This window comes from Haliaeetus albicilla, chromosome 27 (genome assembly GCF_947461875.1).
Source record: "Haliaeetus albicilla chromosome 27, bHalAlb1.1, whole genome shotgun sequence".
Classification (NCBI taxonomy): domain Eukaryota; kingdom Metazoa; phylum Chordata; class Aves; order Accipitriformes; family Accipitridae; genus Haliaeetus; species Haliaeetus albicilla.
Window position 1 is genome coordinate 10,665,554 of NC_091509.1, and position 15,588 is coordinate 10,681,141.

The window sequence follows — 15,588 nt, forward strand, 5'->3', positions numbered from 1 at the left end:
TCTCTATTCCTTGGTAAAAGAGATATCAAATTCCCCTGATATCTCCACATGCAGGTCCCACCAGAGGACCGGTCCCCAGGCTGTGAGGACCTGCAGCGTGGATGCTGCCGAAAGCCCCGTGCTCACTGGCAGCCAGAGAACAGGCTGCTGACAGACACAGAGCACAACCACTGCCTTGAACATCTTTATGTATTAGGGCACTCCAGGCCCTCCAATGTTTTAAATTGGGATGATTAATTGTCTAATCATGAATTCTGTTGGAAATGTGTCATTTTGATTCTTTCGTTGTTTGGGGACCAAATTCTTCCCCTGACAATTGCTTCTGAAAAGCTGTAACGTTGTCACTGCCACCCTGCCCCAAGTCACCGGGGAGAACAGCTGGGGACTGAGAGGAGGAATTAAGGAGCTTCTGATCTGAAGTTTGGGCGAAGAACCAGCCATCGAGACCACGCACTGCCACATAGGAGACTCCAGATTCCTCTGTTGTCATCCTGTGAAACACTTGGGAGGCTCAGCACCCTCTTTCATCTGTCTTTTTTTCTCCTCCTTGGTTTCTTTGACCTGTCCTCCTCCTGCTCTGCTCCACAGGACCTGCAGGATTGGTACCTACAGAGACTGCCTTGCTGTTGCTCAGCTCCTCTCTAGCCTTGTCCCACAGCCCCATTCCCACAGAGCCTGGAGATATTGCAACCCATTACGCATCTGCATCAACAAGCTTCTTGGAGAGGCCCTGCAACCTGCTCTGATGCACTTCATGTTTTGATTTCCCCTGGCTATTCTGCCTGCATTCAACCTCTCCCCCAGGTAGCCCCAGCACGTCCCCACGAGCTGGCATCCGCAAGAGCACGGCAACCTTCTGCTCCCACCATCCAGGTGCAGTGCCTTGCTCTGGCACTACTTGATGAATAGCATAAAAAAGAAGAGTGGGAAGAGGAGGACTTTTCATTCTTTATTTGTAGGAACAATTTGTTCGGTGAGAAGAACAGAGCTCTTACAACCACAATGGTGCTCCAGCCGAGTGCTGTACACAAAGACTCCCCAAGCAAGCGCTCCACGTGTGCTGAGCCTGCTGAGCCCCCGTGCTGCTCGTGGGGCGCGGGGCTCCCTCTGTGCGGAGCTGCGGCTCTGGCTCACGGATACAATTTCCAGGCAGGACAGACCACAGCTCCCTGCCACAGCACAGATCTCTGTCCCCCACCAATCCCTGGTACGGCTGCACAGGCAATAACTGGAGCATCACCCACCTCGGTTGCTCAGCTTGGGCTTTGCTGAGATGGAGACTTTGTTGTGTAATGTCCCTAGCAGGCGTTCGCTCCCCGCAGGGTATGAGTGCTCACTGCCAACGCTGGTCCGCTTTCAGACAAATGTCTGTGTCTGCCCCTTTCCTGCAGCCCATGTGCTTTGCAATGAGGGAGGGAGCAGCTCTACAGCCGCCGGGGAGAGCAGGCATTGCCAGAGGTCCTGGCTACTCTGCTGGTGGGTACGGATCCCTGACAAACTCTGCACGGCTGAATTAACAAACAGGCTCATTCTGTGCTGAACTACGGGAAGGACAGGGAACGGCAGTGATCAGGGAGCCAGAGAGGTTCTGGAGGAGGGAAGAGGAGCACAGGTCAAGTGGTAGAGCCTGACCAGGACATAATGAGCAGCAGGTATTTGAAGAACATCACTAGGAATAATGGAATGAAGTTTTCAGGAGGAAATGCAGGTGGAATACTAATAGCAGCTCCTGACTTGGACTACAGAGCAATCTCCCAAAGGACAGCACAATAACCCTGGTGTCAGGGCATTTAAAAATAGACCCAGCACACCACTGGTAAATGTAATACATGGAACAAGCCTGAAGGGTCATAGGCAGATGGATTTGTAATACATCTCTTCTATCTCCAACTCTTACAACTCTGCAAGGAAGCAATCAGCAGTAAGCAGGTCACTGCTTTTGGGCCATGCTGGCAAATTATCAGAACAAGTGTATCCATTTCACTTACTGCAACCTGCTCTTGCACATGAGAGGATTTGTGAGAAAAAGAACTACAATGATCCCATGCGTGTCTCTAACCTGAAAACTAATCCCAAGGGCAGTGTTTCCAGTACATAATAAGTGACTAGAGCCAGCCAGGAATCTTCTGAGGAACAGGTTTTGCTTGGGAAATATTTCCATTCAGCAGCCACACAGGTTTGGACAAAGCCTTGGTGGGGCATCTCAGAGGGAAGGGTATGGGAGAAGCCAAGCTCCCCTGGAGCAGCCAGGAGCCCTGCCAAGAGATGCCTGGGTGCCCCGGATCCCTCCTGAGCGTGGGAGCTGTGGGAGAGCGGCAGGGCACAGGAGAGCAGTTCTCTAAACGGTTCCCCTCTGCACTGGAACACACAGGCTTTCCATAAGATGGAATACCTGACCATGAGCGGATGCTGCTGGTGTGCCAGGTTTTTTAGCAAAATGGGTAGGAACAGTCAAGGCTGAGCAAGAACCATTACAGCACAGCGACAGCATTGTCTAGAGAGGCTCATGTCTGCCGGTCTCAAACTGGCTGTGTTAAATAGGTCTGTACATGGTTATCTCTTCTGGACTGAGCAGAAAAGACTGCCAGGTATTAAACCTCTGTGAGCACGCTGGTGGAAACCTGCCCTGGCGGGGTGTACGGCCCCCTGCGCGTGTCCAAAGCCAGGATGTACGCATAGTAAGTCTGCTTCATTGCAGCTGAGAGCGCTGGCAGGACAGGGTCTGGGCAAGCCACTTGCAGAGAGATACATACCCTGGGCAAGCACAGCTGCACAGCGAAAAATCTGTCTAGAGGGGCTCTGCAGAGCTTATGCAGCCTACAGCTGTCCTACTGCCCTTCCCAACAAGGGTTTGCCCAGTCTGTTCTTAATTCTCAAAAGATCAAAATTGCATGCTCACCCCAGGGAAAGTATTTCTGGTTTAACTGCAGCCTTTTCTTCCTGCCTCACAGGCACACCCCACGTGCATGCCCGGATCGGGGCCGCTCACAGCATTCACCTGCCCCTTCACCCGCTCCCGTCACGCAGACACAGCACCCGCTCCCTCTCTCCGTCCTCTCTCGGCTGCGGATGTTTGCGGGGAGGGCGCTCTGTTAGCAGCTTTGCATCAAGCAGCAAGAAAATAAATAAATAAATACAATTGCACATGAGGGAAGGATTTTGTAGCTGGAAGCCCGAGAGAGAAGGTCTGAGACGGGGCTCCGGGCACAGTTCGGTACCGGCACGTTTCGCCCAGGTTCTCTGGGAGCAGCTCGGTGAACAGAGAGCTGCAGCCCTCCAGCTGGGCATGACAGTCTGCAGCTGGGACACCACCTGCAATTAAAAGGTGCATGTTTTCCTCTAGTTTTGAATGAGTTTTTTCTACAATTTCCTGTCTAAGCCTCCATCACTCCCTCCATCTCTGTCTCTTTCTCTGCTGAATGAGATTTTTAAAATCCATGATGCAGGAGCTGAGCGTGCAGCCTGCCAGCATGCTCATTTCCACAGCTACAGGAGAGGAAGGGATGCTCTATAATGTTTTGGGGCTCGGGTGTTAAAACTCAGCTCCCAAGCGTGGCTTGTTGAGCTAGCATGTGACTGCTTGCAAATAAAAGAACTGCCAGGCTCAAGCCTTTCTGCCATCTGAAGTCCAGGCATTGCAGTTGCAGATTTGTTGGCATAAGGAGCAAACGAAGGCCACATTTACATCTGCACTGTGCAAGGTCAGCCCCGTCTAGCAACAGCACTGCACTGGGCAGCACAGCCGTGGACTGGGCAGGGTTTGCCCTGTACTAATACTCCTGCTTGTTTGTGAGGGTCTGTGCCCCACACGCAGTACCCATAGGCCTAGAGAGAAAAAGAGGTAGACAGAGAAGACACCAGAAGGAGAAACAAGCACAGAATAAATCAAAGCAATCTTCCACACTCCTTCTCTCTCAGTCTTGGTCAGATTCCTGTTTCATCTGGAGCCCCGGCCAGCACGTGGACAGGCAGCTGTGGGCACGTCCTGCCGGTCTCCTGACCCGACCGTAAGGCAGTGACCTTGCTGTGCCTCTTCCAGACGAGCCACCGGAGACGGCCACGTGGTCCTGATAACCCCTTCTCTTTTGAAAGTGCTTTCCAAGGATGCTGTGCCAGGGAAACCCCTCAGCACCTTTTGTGGTGGTTTGGACGTTCACCTCCTTCAGTTCACAGGGCTCCTGTAGCTTCTTTCCAGAGCCAGTTTCCTATGCAGTGACTCCTGCAAAGTGCCTCTCTTAATGCCAGTCCCCCACCTGTGTCCTCCAATGCTTGAAGTGCTAGTAGAGCCTTTCCTGGTCCTCTGGTTATGCTTCATCAGCTTCTCCTTCATGCAATACATGATGGGCTATGGGTTGGGATGAAGACGTTTGCCAAGGCAATCACTTCCCACAGCATCCCCAGGCTCAGAGAAGCAATGCCATGTTCCCACTCAATCTCTTCAGAGCCCTCATGAGCTCAGGATGGTGAGGAAGAGAGGTCAGCCCATTCAGCTCTCAACCATTCCTGGACACCCAGGGATCTCTGTGGGACAGAGTAAGAAAGAAAGAAAAAAAAAAAGCATCAGTTTAGCACGGTAGAGGTTGGGGTAGAGGAGGGATTCAGACACTGAAGCCAGGAGAGAGATTACACTTCCCCAGGACTCGTTGGTCCTGCCTGGTGTACACCGTGTCCACTGGCTCTATTTTAGCCTTCAGGCACCCTCCCCAGCTGCTGTTGAACACCCCCTCGAAGGCATCAGTGGATGAATGAGCACCAGGAGCAGCCCACTCTCTCCATGCCGGGTGGGCAGAGCTGGGCTCTGGCTCTTCCCTGCCCATAACTACCACCGTGTGCTGATGCTGCACCTCCTTGAGGTGGGTAGCTTCAGCCCCCATGGTTTGCAGTAATTTTTCTACAGTGCTGTTGCACTCCTGAGCTGTGTGAGATGATCGACCAAGCCATTTGGCAGGGGTTGCACCTGGGTGCTTTAGTAGCAGTAGCTACAGAAAGGGAAAGCTTCTTTGCATGAAATAATCTGAATAAGCAGATGCATCTCTACATATACACTCAGGTCAGCTGCCCAGGAGATGAGAACACATTTTCTTCTGGTTTTAATGTCTGTGAATCTACAAAAGGGAAGAAACAGGGCTTTTTCTTGATTGTGGAGATACTCAAATGACAGACGTGTTAGATGGAAAAATGGGAAATTAATCTTGAGACAGAGAAAGGAACAAGTACTGGATATGATTGTGCTTCTATTTATTTGAAAGTGATATTTTAAGAAGTACATGTCAAAGATTATGGTCTGTGCATGTGTGGGGAGAAAGCAGCATTTAAAACCAGAATGGATCTGCAGAAAGGAAAAAGCCGTATCTGTTCTTTGGGAATGCAGCACCTCTCAGAAGAATTCTGGGTATCCAAAATGAAGTTGTATTTCTTGTGCAAATCAAAGATGAAGTTCCAACACGAGAGAGATGATTTGCAACAGTGTCAGTTGCCAGCATCTCTTTAAAAACACTACTCACACTCCATCTGCCCTGCAAAGTGTCTGTCCCTCCACCCTCCCTCCCTTCCTTCCTTCCTCCCTCCCTCTCTCCCTCTTTCCTTTCCTTCCTTCCTTCTTTCCTTCCTCCCTCCTTCCTTTCCTTCCTTCCTTCCTTTGGAAACACACACAGCCCAAGTCTGTACCACACCTTATTGCCAAGAAGGATTCTACTTTGCACAAAAGAAGGAAGAAAAGTCTTTCACCTTTTGTGTTTCCTCCTCCTAAAAAAAAAGCCCTGTGGACTGCAATTACTTCTGCTGGTGCAGCCTGTGCAGTGAAGTGTGGGCTGGGGCTGGCAATCATTAAACACCAAGCTAAGGAGAAACTGATTTGCTAAATCAGCTGGATTTAGATGATTCGGACATGTTGATCACTACTGTTTAGTTTTCTACATGGGGCAGTGTGGGCTATCAGAACCTAAAGGCACCACAACTGTAGCCCAGAAATCTTGTAGATCAGGAGCTCTTTAGAAAATCCCTGAGATTTCCCATGTGGAATAATAGCAGCTCCATAACTCCAGCAGTTTCCACAGGCAAGAGCCCCACGGTCATGCAGCATGGGACTGAGGACTGACAGTTTAAACAGGGAGGAAAACTATACCCAAATATGAAGTAACGACAATGAAATCAGTGACTTTCTGCAATGCGGTATGCTAAGCATGCTGGAGTTTTTCCAGAACAAAACTGGAATCTCTGAGTGAAGCTTCTCTGCCCTTTTTCATCAGCTTGAAGCCAAAGGGCTCTTCTTCAGCTATCCTATAGATGGAGCTTGTAAGCTTACAAGGAAACTTGAACCGTGCTGTAAGCTCCTAGAGCAAAGCCACTGTCAGAGAGAGTTCAAATGGGAAGGAGGAGGGAATTCTTTAAACAAATTGCATGTATGCATTCAGGAAGGAGAGCCATGAAGCAGAGCAAGGTTATGTTTCTGACTCTGCATCCCTCAGCCACTGTGATTTAATTGCCTTCTTTCCTAATTGGAAAGAGCTTTGCTCTTTGCAGTGGTGCTGACCACCCTCATCCCTCACAGGTCAGTCCCCGAGATCCTGACTTAGTTCTTCCTAGGAACCCAAAAGAAGTCAATGTTTCTTGATATCTGGATATTTTATGACATGGTTATTATAATAGTGACTTTCTGGTATTCCAAATTCAAGCCACACACATGAGTTTTGATAGGAGACAGCAGTCCAATGTCCTCTTCCTGCTGCCCCATTGGATGAGCTTCACATTCAAGCTCCAGTTTCTATGGCAATAATCACAGTTTTGTTTCATGACTGGTAAACGCTGCTTCTCCCTGCCAGCGAACGCACCAGCTGAGTTATTCATCACTAGTGAGAACAAAACGGGTGGGAAAACTTGGGACCATGCTCCCTTAGCTCTCATTTCATCTCCACAGGGCCACCTTCCAGCTGAGCGTGTGGAGGAGGTGATGAGTGTGAGCGAGGTACCTCCAAGCTGCTGTGGGTCACAGGTTCAGCCTGGGCTGCCAAAACCCATGTCTGGGGCTTGGAGCAGCCATCCGTCCCCATGGCTGTACAGCATGGATGTGGGAACCATTTTGTAGACCCAGCTGGGGTACCTTGGGGCCGGGAACATGGAGAACGGTTTTATTTCTCCTGTCTGTCAATGATAGTTGTGGCTGGACCCTTGGATAGGGAGTGGAAAAGGAAGGACTGCAGTTCTCCTCTGGTTTCTGAGGTTCTCCTGCTGCCTCCCACCTCTGCCAGCATGGGGGAGGTTGAGAGATAGGTAAAGCATGGCCTCAGCTTTTTTAAAAAAAGAAAGAAGGTGAGGGTTTAGTTCCCTGGGACACCCATGGCCCCGTTTTTCTCTGTGGCACCTCCAGGCTACCTGGTGGTTCACAGGGACCCCGTTTCAACTCACTGGCTTTAAAGCAATTATGCCACACATGGCTGCATTTCACTGTCTGCAAACCGAGCCACTTAGAGCAAACGTGTGCTATTAAAAAAGAAAGTCACTTAGGAACAATTAAGAGATTGGCCAGACGCCAACAGAAGAGGAGTGTCAATCAGCTTGTCTACACTGGCTTTAATGGAGCAAGGCTGATGGACTCTGAGGCAATCACTGGGCTCTCTAACTTCCTAAAGAGCGGCCACCAGAAATCCAGGCCCTCCTTGCCATAGTCTCTTTAAACAGTAAGGTTGTTTGGGAAGCCCTACAGCTTCAAGAGGAAATACCCACTTCTCATCTCCTTCTGCTTAAATCCACAGTCTGGAGGCTGAAGCCACAGCAGAGCAGAGAGAGGGGCCAGCACCCCTTTTACAGCCAGGCTTTCACTTCTAGCCCTTTAGAGACAAGGTGGGAAAATCTAGAGAAACAAGTGAGTAAGGATTAACACCCTGAATGCTGCCAGCACAGAATGCCTACAACAACTGCTTGTGTCCTCTCAGAGGAGAAAAGTGCAGCCAGCATTCCCACTCCTCCAGACTAGCTGAGCACCAGTTACAAGGGCAGTTCCTCCACGTGCCCCTCTGTCTTCAGCTAGAACCACCAGTTCCTCCATGGACCCCTGCCTGGTGTTCCTCAGGGTTTGAGGGTACCACTACCTTGCTCTCCATCATCATCATCATCACAACACAAACCAAATGGTCAGATTCATCCCTATATGACTCTCCTGGAATAGTGACAGGCAATGGGACTAATCACTTTACACACAAGCATTGGTATATCCTTCCTTTCCATTAATAACCTACCACATGGAGCTCTTTGAGACTCAAACTGTCGTGAAGGTACAACTCATTTCCGTCAACTTAATGCCGGAGAAATCCATGGAGTTGCTCTCCATCGTCACCACTGTATCCCAGAGCAAACCCTGGCCTGCTGTTCAGTAACACAGTGCTAGGACATGCTGAGCCCAACTACTTTTGCTCTTGTTCTGGTGTAAATCAGCAGTGATGTTCTGAAGTTAAGGGAGTCTAACTGTCCTTTACGCTGCCGTTACGGCACTGACGTCAGTGGAGCGATTTCAGATTTATGCTAGTGTTATTGAGAAAGGAATTAGACCTAATTGATTTACACCACTGTAAAACTGATGTGCATGGGGAACTGGGTTTGCAGCACACAGCCTTGTCCAGGCACTGATAGAAGACAGGGCTAGCTACCCAAATAACAGCATAATCTGAAGAATCCTTCTTTATGGTCTCCGAATGTGTGTGCGCACGTAGGAAGGAGGTTTGGAAGATGGCAATTAAAATAAACAGCAGATCACTTATCCTAAACATCTGCCTCGTAAAAGCAGAAAATCAGATGTTGTCCTGGAATGCATGCTATTTGCTGCTCCGAGTAACTCAGAGGGAGCACAGCTCGCCTGACCTCTTCCAACATTTCCTCTGCCCTGAGATTTGAATTCCTCAGGGTTCACAAGTCAAAATATAATATTCAAAACAGAAGTTGGCTGAAGAAACCTTGCAGCCTCTCTTCTTGACCATGCCTGTTCACCTGTGGGAAGCTTGGATTTGCTCAGCAGACAAACATGATGAAAGGGATGGACCACCCACATCCCACAAAGCAAGAGATGTGTGGAGACAGGCCACATGCATCCATCTTGCTAACTACGTAGCGAGCTGGATATTGCTAATTTACATTCCCTTATTTTGTTTCAGTACAGCCCTAGAAGAGGTGGAAGACTAATGATGAACTCACTTTCGGTCATTAGTCATAATACATCCCAGGCTCAAGGGCAGCCATTCTGCAGGGTGAAGATCTGATGAGAAAGTAAAAATGCCATTTTCAATCAATGGGAATCAGCTATTGCCCAAATAGTCACAGTGGGACTCTGAAATGCCCCTCAAGGGACATTTCCCAAGGGCTCAAGGAAAGGATGAAGAGGGAAAAAATTCCCTCCCTGGCCCTCAGCTGTAGATTGGCAGTAGATTGTCTTAGAAGATTTGCTTCACTTAATTTGAGACATGTACACTGTGGAAATCTGCATCTCAGCTAGTTGTCCAGAGAAATGGGCTCCTAGAGGACCCTCAGACTAATGTAGCTATCTCTAAGGCAGCTGAGCAGCTCTTCCCCTAAGCATCAGCTGGATTCAGGGTGAAGTGAGGGCAGAGCAAAACAGGGTTTCACTCTCCAGCCTTCCTGCACTCCACGCGAACAAGACAGTCTGTCAGCCTTGCATTGCACTGACTCTGCATCTAAATGGGGGTCTTCCAACCTAGTAAAGATTGGCACAGATTGTCTACAAATTCTCCCCTCTTTCCTTTCCTGCCTCTTCAATCTCTCATTGGAAACTCTTGCTATTTTATCATGTTTCAACAACCTGTCATCTACCATTTGCCAACAATTCTTCCTGTAACCTTTAAATAGCATATGTTAAAAGTACAGGGTGTAAAAAGAATCCTAGGGTACAACAACATGAAATGAACCATCAGTTGCTTCTTTACAGACCAAGGTAAAAGAAGAACCAGTTAATGCATGATAAGAAGCCAAGGTGTAACATAAGGGCACAAGGAACACCAGAGCGTACCAATCCCAGAATTAGGCTACTTTATGACTATAGTTACTTAAGAAAGGAAAAAATTACATCTCAGTCCTTTTAGTTTGCTGTAACCTAAACCTATGCTTGAGGGCATCTCTGTACTTGGCTGTATGAGGTGATGTTCTGGGTGACACATGGTGGTGCTACTTGTTTTGTGGCAGGGCTCTGACACAGCATCTTTACTCTAGAGAGTTCATCCATGACTCCTAGGTACAAGCCACAGCCTCAGGAATGCCTGGCAGTCCCTCTGAACACTTTATAATGCATCCATCAGCTCAGGGGTAGTATTTCTTCCCCATCATTCTCCCCTGCACCAGTCTGTGCTTATTTTACACTCCTTCCCCATGAGCTCTCCTATTGGACAGGGATCCAGCAGCCAAGGCAACAAAGCCAAACTTTGACACTACTTCCCAGTTAGTATCAGTTCTTAGCACATGTCCAGCTTGCTCCCCACTAGCCAGGCACCAATTTAACTTCACATCTCCACTTGTTGGTTGTGGTATCAAACTTCCCTGAAGACCTAAGTCCTCTGTCCTTTATCACCAGTTGAAGAACACAGATCTCCCACCACCAGGACATCACTCGAATCTGCCAGGGTCTTGGTGAAGATCACCACCTCTTAAATGGATGGCAGTCCCATCACTAAATCCCAAACCTGGATCTTCATTTACTTTGCTGAGAAATAATGTCCTCAACAAATTCTAGGTTTGAAGGACTTCTTTTTTTCCTGGCAGAGGATCATCAAAGCAACACTGGAAAGTAGCCAGAATGTGAACAGCTGCAAAGCAACAGGCTTTTAAAAGCTGTGTTATCTCATTTCTCTCTCATTTGCTTGCCCCAGCTTTTCTGAGGGGGTTGTTTATTTCTTTTTTTGAATTTTGGGGAAGTGGGAAGGACATTGTTTGCTTTGCTTTTTTTTAGTCATTGAACAGATTGAAGGTGGCTCCCCACAGAGCAACAATTCTCTTTGAAACTATTAAATCAAACTGTAAAATCCTGCAATTCCCCAGCAGGAGCTCTTGACTGTCGGAGAGTTGGGAGCCTTGTGTAATGCTTTTCTGCAGTTTTATGTTTTTTCACAAATAATGATTTTCCTCCTTGTGTGCGGTGGAGGGAGTCTTTGCTACTTGCGGGATTGTTGAAACTAATCACAACAGTGAGGACCCTTTAGTTAAGTGTCACTGGCATTTGAGTGGCGAGGTATTGGCGACATGAGCACTACCAGCTCAGGTAGACACCCACCACTGACTCATTTACAACTGTGTTTTTTCCCCGTTAATTCAGAACTTCTCCATTTTCCTGCTACACTGTGATTTGTTTCTGTGTAGGCTACTTGCAAATAAACAGTCAAAAGAACCAACCTTTGATGGAAGCTGCTAAGCTAAAGAAAGCTGATGCTCTGATGAGAGAGCACAGCAGGGCTGTTTCTCAGGTTTGATGAGGTGGGATCCCACTTAGGGTCAAGTTGCTTCTCAAGGCTCTGCCAGTTTCCTTCTGGCCCAGGAGAATTTGAAGTGACAGGCTGCCAGCCCAAGGAGACAGAGGTGGACCACCATGGAAAGAACCAAATTCAAGGGCCATTATGACACAGATTAAGCCCAGGTGCCTTCCCTGCCCTGCTTTTAGATGCAAATCCGCATATAAGAATAGCAAATGATGGTCCGCTGGATGAGAAAGGGCCAGGGATCTGACAAACATGACAGAAGTGGCATATCAGCAGGTCATTCAGTGCTTGCCTCTGAATGCCTGGAGGGGCTTCACACTAAAAATGTTTTAAGAAACATTTGTGGACATTTGGCTTCAAGCAATGAAGATCCTTCTCCAGATTTAGCGTCATTGCTTGTGGAATTCAGGTCTGAGCTCTGATTTCCTCCAACTGCTTCAAATGCTCCAAGGATTTCTGGGAAACCTTGTAAATGGATTTTGGGTGGTCTGTTTATTGTTTTATGTAAAATAACCGGGGGTCAGGGGAAAATGCAAAATAATTATTTTAGAAAGCCCAATAGTGTCACGGGGCAGCTCTCTGGTAATGCACCAAGCACTCAGCCAGGGTTTTGTTTTCTACCAGAAAAAGCAGGGATATCCTCCCCATACTGCCTTGTGACATGGGGAGACACTTACACGAGAGGATCCTTCTCAGCTCTGTTGAGGGACTCCATGAGTTGGCAGCAGCCACCACAATGCTCCAGTGCTAGATCATTCTTAAAGGTCTGATTTGAAAGAGCAAACACATGGAATTAGGAGTAAAGGTGTCACGGCCAGGTGGCTTAACAGAAGCCATCACAAAGCCTTCACAGTGTCCCTCAAGGCTACCTCCATGCTCTATTCGTGCAAAGGTCCAACAGATAACAAGCAGAAGCAAATCTGCTCCTTTTCACCGTAAAAGGCTTCCTTTTTACTGAATAAAGTGGGAAGAGTGAGCTTTTTCCATGCCTGGTATGTCATTGCTAGTAAAGAGTGACTGAGCCAGATTGAGACCCAATCCACAACCAGCGAGCTAGCTGGAGATAAGGGAATGGGGAAGAAGGTCCAGATCTCTGCTTCCAATTCATTGGCAAACATCCAAACCAGCTGTCCCTTGGCTGGTCAGAGCACAGAATCTCTCTTTTTAGAGAAATTTGGTGCATTTCCTACATGCATACACTCATAACTGATGGTCACAGCTACCCAGATTGTTCTAACCTAAATTCTGCCTCCTTGAACAGGACATTTCCAGGATGGCTGTCAGCCTTGAACAAGGGACAGGGACACAGGTGGAATTCAGGCCAGGTGAAATTGGGCATTAACATCTCCCCCTTCAGAAACACAGAGACTTAACACCCCCATTTGTGCTTTGCTGTGAGCTTTTGTGATGCAGCTGTGGGTCCCTCGAGACTCTTCCTGGGGGAAGAGGCAGCAAGAGAGTGCGAGACGCAGAGAACGTCCTTCCTCCGTCTCTCACGGGCAGCTCTGCGGCTGTCTCTCTCGCAGGCGCCGTTCCCATGCAAGGCTCCAGTGCGGATGATCTCTGATCCCAAGGGCATGAGTGGAACGGCCTCAGATGTGGGAAATGGTTTACAACCAAGTCCCTTATCCTCAGGCAGCCTACGAACCCTATGCTAGCCCCAGGGGCTAGGCGGAGTGCAGGAAGGCTGAACGAGACACTTCCACCACACTTGCTAATTGCCGTGCCCTGCTGAGCTGCCAGCCCACTCCGTACGCCCGCTCCATACGCCGGGAGCTGATGGCTGCTGGGGTTTCCTTTCCTGCTGGGAAGGAGCAGAGCCTGACGGAGCCTCGCTGGAGAAGGACACGGGTGGTTCGTGTCTGTCCACCTCCAGTGCTCCTGCCGCTCAGCCCGCCTCCGCACCGCTGTTCTCCTTCCTTGATTAAAGCCAGAGTGTGACGTGCATGAGGTGCTGACCCCATGTGATGCCAGAAAGGGTCTGAAGCGAGGCCAGACAGAGGATATAGCTCTTGTAACCCTCTCCGAGAAGGAAGAAGGTGCTCCGGCCTGCAGACCCCAATGCTGTGGTGTGCGGCGGGTGGCTGGTGTTGGAACGTGGTCCCACCAGCAGCCGGGAGGAAGGAGGAAGGGAAGGCATTTGTCCGTTTACATCAACACAAAAGTATTTCCCTCGTTTTCAAAATGGTGCATTTCATCTGCTAATCTCGAAGCAGTTGGGAAAGAAGCGTTATCTCTCCCACCCAGCAGATAAGGGGTTAGGATCTGACCAAGGTCGCTTAGCAAGCCAGAGCCACTAGTGATATAAGTCTGGTTTCCAAATCTCCAATCTTCAGCTAACTCTCTGCGTAGCTCTGACATCCCCTGATGAATGTGTGAGCTAACGCTAATGCTAGTTTATGACTAACATGACTAACGAGGTAATGCAGACACGAGTTTAGACTCAGAGACATAGCAGATGCCATTTCACCCACAAATAAAATTCTTTATTCAAATAAATCCCTTCGTTTCCCTTAGAAGAACTTATTCTCCAAAACTGTGTATTATCCACCTGCTTGACTTCTTGGGATTGGGACGTGGCAAAGAGGACAAGGGACAGGGCAGCAGCTGCCCACAAGAGGTGATTATGGGAGAAACTCACTTGCGATTCCAAATCACTCCATTATGTTACACAAATTTGTATTTGGCGAGAGGATCCAGGCCATGGGACAGCTCAAAAGCAGCTGTTCCTAAATATGACTCTAGTGATGTATTTTTAAGCATCACCACTTGGGAAGGAAGGAGGAAGAAGTCACCACTGTCGGTTCTGCTCCCGTCCTGCTGGAGGGGGACTGCACACAGAGATGTGGAAATATTTCAGGGGCTGCCCAGGACAGATCAGGTTTGTTCAGGGGCTCAGGCTGCCTTTTAGCCAGGCTGTGGCACATGCACAGGGTGAAAGGGAAGCTTCTCTGATGAATGGGAATCAAAGTAGAAAGAGAAACTGGTGAAATGTTAATGCTGCAGCAGGGCAGGAAGCGCTCTCTCTTCTCAGGAGTGGTTACAGGACTCATAAAGGTCAGGGTTTCTTTTTTAGACCCTTAAATTTTGACAACATTTGACCTGGCAAGGTATTGCTGCTGCACGGGGAAGTAAGAGATATATGCTAGTGCCCCTTGGGATAGTCGATGGCAGCTCCAAAACTTGTCACTGGCATGAACTTTAACGGCTCAGAAGGGAGCAGGCAAAGAGAACAGGCGAAAGCAAACAAAAGAGGGAGAAGAAAGAAAAGCCACAGGTGTTTGAAGTTTTCTTAAGGCAGACTTTGGGGGCCTGTACAGTTTGCTAACGCTTGAGGAAAGGCAGTTATGTAAGTGTAAGTGATTCAGCACAAAGAAACCATCTGGAGACGGCGAGTCCTTCCCCTCCAGTGGCAGCAGCGACTCTGACTAACAGAGTACGTAAGTAACACAAAAGCAGTACAAACAGCACGGCCATCCCCGTCACCCATAGCCATGCTGCACAGTGACTGTCCCGCTGGACACAGGTGGCTCCGGGGAAGGTGGAGGTGGCATTAACCCTCTCTTGGCTGGCATCCTCCCTGTGCACATTCCTAACCCGCATGGGGCACAGCGTAAAGCATCTCTCGCGCATGCTGGGGGCTCTCAGCCTGTTTTCTCCACAACAGCAGTTTCTCACCTCTGTTTCCTAAAGCTAAAGAAAGCCTGAAGACTCCTGAGCAGCAACGCAAGTGGCCTGCTCTCGTCCAGCTAGGGAACAGTCAGGCATCAGAAAAGGATGCTGAATGCGGCAGAGCTGTGCAGAACTGCAGAGCACAGCACTGAAACCATACCTGAGGCAGGTGGATCCCTGCACGATGCTGTCTCCCACCTAAGAACAAGCAGAAAGTCTTATCTCAAAGACTGAGCAGCATGTTATGTCCCTCAGACATTCTCCCCACAGGCTATTTCTGAACTGCCCACATGCATAGCTTCAGCGTACAGCATCTATTGGCACTCCGTCCCATCCCATCCTCAGAGTACTTAATCTAATAAAGAACAAACCTATTTTTCACCTCACACGAGTAACCTAAGAGCAAACACTTTCATTTCACCCTGTGTATGCTGGAGTCACACAAACA

The 15,588-nt window shown here is 48.8% G+C and overlaps 1 protein-coding gene across 1 annotated transcript in view; it reads right to left on the bottom strand.

Annotated features, from left to right (window-relative positions):
• Positions 1-936: 936 nt before the first annotated feature.
• Positions 937-15,588, bottom strand: part of ADRB2 (adrenoceptor beta 2) — a 37,943-nt gene continuing 23,291 nt past the window's right edge. The window contains exon 2 of the mRNA XM_069773156.1: positions 937-4,521. Coding sequence (XP_069629257.1) covers positions 4,487-4,521 — 35 coding nt within the window. The 3' untranslated portion in view covers positions 937-4,486. The remainder of the gene's footprint in view (positions 4,522-15,588) is intronic.